Raw genomic sequence first — 6,418 nt, forward strand, 5'->3', positions numbered from 1 at the left:
TGGGGATCCACCTCTAGGTAGAGGGACAGCTGTCACTGGGGGTGTCCTCTGTGGAGCTGTGCCCTGCTGTGCTCCTCTCCATCGGGGTGTTTCCATCTAGCACAGGGTAATGGGGGAGGCATTTCTCACCCTCTGGGAAGGGGTGGTCTCTTTGGAGGGGGACATCCCCAGTAATGGGAGCATACACTGCCCCCCAGGAACACTGTGGCAGGATGGTGCCCTGGGTGAGGAGGGGTTGTCACAGTGTCCTGGTCTCCCTGCAGCTTGGGGTGACAGAGCCACCCCATCACACTGAGTGCATCTGGGCTGGGCACCCTTAACTCTGCTTTCTCCTGTGCATTTCGGCAGTCTGAGGAGGACAAGCAGCTGCAGGATGAGCTGGAGATGCTGGTGGAGCGCCTGGGGGTAGGTCTGTGCCGTGTCCCTCAGCAAGGAGCTGCGGGGACAGGAGTCCTAGCTTGAATCCGTCTGTCCCTTGCTTACAGTTGTTCCTCGTGCAGTGGAGATAGGGGGGTGTGGTGTTTCACTGCAGTCTGCCCCCCAGCCTTGCTGCTTGTCTGATCTGTGCCCAAGGAACCTCTGCCTCCCTCTGCTCACAGCCACGGCTGTGTGGGGAAGGCTGGCAGAGTGGTGGCACAGGAACCAGCCCCCTGCACCCTGACAGGCAGCTTCCCTCTGCAGGAGAAAGATACGTCCCTCTACCGCCCAGCCCTGGAGGAGCTGCGGAGGCAGATGCGCTCTTCCATCACGTCCATGACCTCTGTTCCCAAACCCCTCAAGTTCCTACGGCCGCATTACACCAAGCTGAAGGAGATCTATGAGAACATGGCTCCAGGAGAGAACAAGGTACATGCTCTCGGCCCCACCATCCCATGTGGTTGCGGGGACAGTGCTGGGGCAGGTGATCACAGAGCCCTCCGGACACTATGGTCTAACTTCAGCCTCTGTGACTTGCTCCGGAGGATTATAACTTGCCAGAGTCATGCTGTTGCTGCCTGTGATGGCCTGTGGGCACAGGGCAGGTGTTGTGTCCCTGGCTGCTCCTGCTTCCCAGCGTCCTGTGTGTGTCTGAGCCCCCGGCCATCTTTCCACAGCGCTTTGCAGCAGACATCATTTCTGTTCTGGCCATGACCATGAGTGGGGAGCGCGAGTGCCTGAAGTACCGGCTGGTGGGCTCCCAGGAGGAGCTGGCATCTTGGGGGCATGAATATGTCAGGTAAGCCTGGGTGGGAGCAGGGCCTGGGGAAAGACAAGGGCTAGGGGGGATTTCCCTGAGCACTTTGACTCTAGCCACCTAGGAGGTGTTCTGACTTGCTGGGCTTGTGTTCAGCTCTCCCTGTGATGTCTGCACACATATCGCCTCATCCTCTCTCCACAGTGATTTGTTAGCTGCAGAGATCTTGTTGACATGGTCTCTGTAATCTCTGCTCTTAACCCTATTCCTCCTCTGGGCTTGTCCCCTATAAGGTCTTGCAGGAATGTGGAACCCCTGTAAGCAATATACAGCTATCTGATAGCTGCTCCCCGTCTTTAGGGCTTGCTGAAGCTGGTTTCTGTGGTGGTGACGTCCCTTTGTCCCTGCAGGCACCTGGCAGGGGAGGTGGCCAAGGAGTGGCAGGAGATTGATGAGGCTGACAAGGCTCAGAGGGACACGCTTCTCACCCTGGTCAAGGAGATCGTCCCATACAACATGGCTCACAACGCAGAGCACGAGGCCTGTGACCTGCTCATGGAGATTGAGCAGATGGACATGCTGGAGAAGTACATCGATGACAATGCCTACTCCAAAGTGTGCCTCTACCTGACCAGGTGAGGAACCTCGTCGGTCTCGGGCACCGGAGGGGACCTGGTTCCTGGTGGGCTGAGGTTGCCTGACGTGGTACTCACCCTCCTGCCTGTCTCCTCCTCAAAGCTGTGTAAGCTACGTCCCAGAACCTGAGAACTCAGCTCTCCTGCGCTGTGCCCTGGGCATCTTCCGCAAGTTCAGCCGCTACCCAGAAGCCCTGCGCCTGGCTCTGATGCTCAATGATGTGGAGCTGGTGGAGGACATCTTCACTTCCTGCAAAGATGTGTAAGCAGAGGCTCGTTCCTTGCCATCTGGGGCCTTCACCCACCGTGGTGTGGCGTGGCACCCCATCTGGGCAGAATTGGGTTGGATCCTGCCAGCACCAGAGAAGTCTGGGAGACTCTTGTCCCTGAAATCAAGATGGGCAAGAGCAGGTCACCTCTGGGCTGCTCTCGTGTGGCTCTAGAGCAGGGCAGGCTGGCTCACTGTTTGGTGAGAATCCTCTTCTCCCTGCGCAGAGTTGTCCAGAAGCAGATGGCCTTTATGCTGGGCCACCACGGGGTCTTCCTGGAGCTGAATGAGGATGTGGAGGAGTACGAGGACCTGACTGAGATCATGTCCAATGTCCAGCTCAACAGCAACTTCCTGGCCTTGGCCAGAGAGGTGAGTGCCCCAGCTGGGAAAAGAGCCCTGGGCTGCCCTGGCTGCCAGGCTCTGTGGCAAGATCTGGGAAGAGATCCTTCATCCCTACAAGCTTAGCCAGGCACCTCCTGGAGAGGTTGCCCTTGCAGGGCAGCTGCCCTGGGGTGTGCTGGCCAGGAGGCAATCCCCTTCTCCCTTGTCTCTGCAGCTGGACATCATGGAGCCCAAAGTGCCGGATGATATTTACAAAACCCACCTGGAAAATAACCGTAAGGGCTCTTGTTCTGGCCTCTGTCGTTCCTCTTGTGGGGAGCTCCTGGGGCTGCAAGGCACCTTCTGGGCCGGCGCAGTCAGCTGTGTATCCCGAGGCAGGCAGGTGGCCTGCCCACAGTCTCTGGCCTGGCGTGGAGCAGACCGAGCTGCCTGCCATGGGTTTGGGCTCCCCCTTCCTGCTGGCGGTGGGACAGGTCCTCGTTCCCCAGTGGTGTGGGATGGCTGTGTGCTGGAGGGCTGGTAGGGCCACTCTTGCTGCCTGGCTCACCCCGACATCGTTCCCCAGGGTTCGGGGGCAGCGGCTCCCAGGTGGACTCGGCACGGATGAACTTGGCCTCCTCCTTCGTGAACGGCTTTGTGAATGCTGCGTTCGGACAGGACAAGCTGCTGACAGATGATGGCAATAAATGGTTGTACAAGAACAAGGACCACGGTGAGGCAGCTGGCTGCGCAGGGGCTGACGGTGCCCCTAGGCTTGGGGTCACTACCCTGTTCCTTTTTGGGGGCTTGCTGGGGATGCCCCATGTCCCTGGCCACCACCTGCCCCAGACAGGGCACATCGATTCAGGCCTGATGTGGGCTCTTCTCCCCTGGAACCGCAGGGATGCTGAGTGCTGCAGCCTCACTGGGCACGATACTGCTGTGGGACGTGGACGGCGGGCTCACGCAGATCGACAAGTACCTGTACTCCTCGGAGGATTACATCAAGGTCGGTGGCACTGATCCCAGCACGGGCTCTGTGGCTGCGTGGGGCAGCCCTGCTGCGGGCTGGGGGTGTGGCTGGCTGGGGGGAGGGGCAACACTCACTGGCGGAGAGGGGTTGGGTGCCCTGTGTCCCAGGTTTTTGAGTGGCTTATAGCAAGGTGGGGAGCTCCTGGGGACTGCCTGAGGCACCTTTTGGGTCCCCCTGTCACAGAACTGCAAGCTTTGGACTGCTCAGACGGGTCCAGAGTGGTGTTGCTCACTTGGTACCAGCTCCTGGGGAGTGGGTGTAACATACAGGGTGACATTAGTTGCTGGCACAGCGCTTTGTGTGTTGGTGGCTGGTGCGTGACTGTGCCTCTGCTTTGTAGTCGGGAGCTCTCCTGGCCTGTGGCATCGTCAACTCGGGGGTGAGGAACGAATGTGACCCTGCTCTGGCCCTCCTGTCCGATTATGTCCTCCACAACAGCAACACCATGAGGATCGGAGCCATTTTTGGGTAAGGGCTTTACCCTGGCTTGACCCAGGCTGCACAGGGTGCTGCAGCTCCCCGCTAACTCCCCCGGACTCCCTGCAGGCTGGGGCTGGCGTACGCGGGCTCCAACCGCGAGGATGTCCTGACTTTGCTGCTACCTGTGATGGGAGACTCCAAGTCCAGCATGGAGGTAGGGAGCGAGGCAGGATTCCTGATTCCCCACCCGGTCCCTGGCAGCTCCTGGGAATACAGGGGCTGTCCTGCAGGTGGTCTGGGCTCCGGGAGCGGGGCTGTGTGCCTGACTTGTGCTGTGCCGGAAGAGCACGACCCTTTTTGGGGGGCCAGCTGTGGGCTGCGCGCTGTCCCTGCGTTCAGCGTGTCTCCTTCCCTCCTTCGCCAGGTGGCTGGCATCACCGCCCTGGCCTGCGGGATGATATCAGTGGGCTCCTGCAATGGGGATGTCACATCAACCATCCTCCAGACCATCATGGAGAAATCGGAGACGGAGCTGAAGGACACGTATGCCCGATGGCTGCCGCTCGGCCTGGGCTTGAACCACTTGGGTAAGGCTGGGCAGTGCCAGCACCCCGTGGGGTGGGAAGATTCCTTCCCTGCTGTGCTCTAACCACTGCACCTTCCCCGGCAGGGAAGGGAGAGGCGATCGAGGCCATCTTGGCAGCGCTGGAGGTGGTGTCAGAGCCGTTCCGCAGCTTTGCCAACACGCTGGTGGACATCTGCGCCTACGCAGGTGAGTTGGGCTGGTAAGGCAGGAGTGGGTTCTGGGCCCTCCTCGTGCTGATCCTGGCCCTCTGCTCTCCTCCCAGGCTCAGGGAATGTCCTGAAGGTACAACAGCTCCTGCACATCTGCAGTGAGCACTTTGACTCAAAGGAGAAAGAGGAGGACAAGGACAAAAAGGACAAGAAAGAAAAGGAGAAGAAAGAGAGCTCAGCTGACATGGGGGCTCACCAGGTGGGGCAATGCAGGCTGGGACCTGTGTCTCGGGTGCAGAAGCTGGCTTTGGCATAGTTCCTAAGCCACTTGTGGGGTCAGAGCTGGAGGAAAACAGCCCCCAGCAGCATCCCCTGCTCTCCCTGTCCACCTGGGCTGAGGGTGGGCGCAGGGGCTGCGAGAACTTGGGGTTTGGGCTGGGTGCTCCCTGCCTGGCGCTCAGTCCCTGCCTTCCCACAGGGCGTAGCAGTGTTGGGGATCGCACTCATTGCCATGGGCGAGGAGATTGGCGCCGAGATGGCCCTGCGCACGTTTGGCCACTTGGTGAGTGACGCCGGGGGACAGCATAGCGCTGGGAAGGGACCCAGGAATAGAGACTGGGTCTGACCTCGCTGTCCTGAAGCTGGGTCTGACCCCCACCTCCTCTCCACGCAGCTGCGGTACGGGGAGCCCACCCTCCGCCGTGCTGTGCCCCTGGCCCTCGCGCTTATCTCGGTCTCCAACCCCCGGCTCAACATCCTCGACACCCTCAGCAAGTTCTCCCATGATGCTGATCCCGAGGTGTCCTACAACTCCATCTTTGCCATGGGCATGGTGGGCAGCGGTAAGCCTGGTGGACAGCTTGGTTTGAGGCTTGTGCTGGCAGAAAGGTGGCACAAGTGTCACTGAGCCATGTGTCCTACTCTCTGCCTTCCCTCTCTCTTCCCCAGGCACTAACAATGCCCGGCTGGCAGCGATGCTGCGGCAGCTCGCCCAGTACCATGCCAAGGACCCCAACAACCTCTTCATGGTGCGGTTAGCCCAGGTGACGATCTCGCTGCTTTGTGGCAGAAAAGGGGCTTGTAGGGGTCCCTCCCTTGGTGTGGGAAGGGAATAGTGTCCCCAGGGGGTGTCACTCTCCTGTGAGGCAGGGCTGGGGGTCCTGGGTGTTACCCTGCCAATCTCTCATGTGCTTTCTCTGCCGCACCAGGGCCTGACCCACCTGGGCAAAGGGACGCTCACCCTGTGCCCATACCACAGCGATCGCCAGCTCATGAGCCAGGTGGCTGTGGCCGGGCTGCTGACCGTCCTCGTGTCCTTCCTGGATGTGCGCAACAGTGAGTACTGTGGGCTGGGCCTGCTGGCACCCCTCTGCCCCCTGGGGTGGGCATCACTCAGTCGCTTCTCTTTCCCCTCCAGTTATCCTGGGCAAGTCCCATTACGTTCTCTATGGCCTCGTTGCTGCCATGCAGCCCCGCATGCTGGTCACCTTCGACGAGGAGCTGCGACCTCTGCCCGTGTCGGTTCGGGTAGGACAGGTAAGGGGCAGCTAGAGCCGGCAACGTGGTGCTTGCTCCGGCATCCCTGCACGTTCCTGGCATTCACCTTGTTCTTCTCTCGCAGGCTGTGGACGTGGTGGGCCAGGCGGGCAAGCCCAAAACCATCACGGGCTTCCAGACGCACACGACGCCGGTGTTGCTGGCCCACGGCGAGCGGGCAGAGCTGGCCACGGAGGAGCACGTGCCCGTGACGCCCATCCTGGAGGGGTTTGTTATCCTACGCAAGAACCCCAACTATGACGTTTGAGCCGAGGAGGGGCTGGGGGGGAGGG

The 6,418-nt window shown here is 60.4% G+C and overlaps 1 protein-coding gene across 1 annotated transcript; it reads left to right on the top strand.

Moving 5' to 3' along the window:
* Positions 1-353: 353 nt before the first annotated feature.
* On the top strand, positions 354-6,412 carry PSMD2 (proteasome (prosome, macropain) 26S subunit, non-ATPase, 2). The gene is made up of 20 exons (XM_010150329.1): positions 354-405; positions 682-846; positions 1,095-1,216; positions 1,585-1,809; positions 1,913-2,071; positions 2,305-2,449; positions 2,637-2,697; positions 2,988-3,134; positions 3,304-3,410; positions 3,775-3,902; positions 3,981-4,068; positions 4,279-4,441; positions 4,525-4,626; positions 4,703-4,848; positions 5,068-5,151; positions 5,263-5,431; positions 5,538-5,632; positions 5,798-5,924; positions 6,007-6,125; positions 6,211-6,412. Exons 1-20 carry the CDS (start codon positions 385-387, stop codon positions 6,391-6,393), a joined length of 2,556 nt encoding a protein of 851 aa, XP_010148631.1. The 5' UTR covers positions 354-384; the 3' UTR covers positions 6,394-6,412.
* Positions 6,413-6,418: the final 6 nt, after the last annotated feature.

Source organism: Eurypyga helias, unplaced genomic scaffold (genome assembly GCF_000690775.1).
Source record: "Eurypyga helias isolate BGI_N326 unplaced genomic scaffold, ASM69077v1 scaffold37004, whole genome shotgun sequence".
Classification (NCBI taxonomy): domain Eukaryota; kingdom Metazoa; phylum Chordata; class Aves; order Eurypygiformes; family Eurypygidae; genus Eurypyga; species Eurypyga helias.

What these genes read in the sequence shown, in the direction of transcription:
- PSMD2 (XM_010150329.1), top strand. Translation starts at nt 385, where the DNA reads ATGCTGGTGGAGCGCCTGGGG. An exon ending in GTGTGCCTCTACCTGACCAG is followed by an intron (nt 1,810 to 1,912) that starts GTGAGGAACCTC and finishes TCCTCCTCAAAG; the next exon opens with CTGTGTAAGCTACGTCCCAG. An exon ending in TGTCGGTTCGGGTAGGACAG is followed by an intron (nt 6,126 to 6,210) that starts GTAAGGGGCAGC and finishes CTTCTCTCGCAG; the next exon opens with GCTGTGGACGTGGTGGGCCA.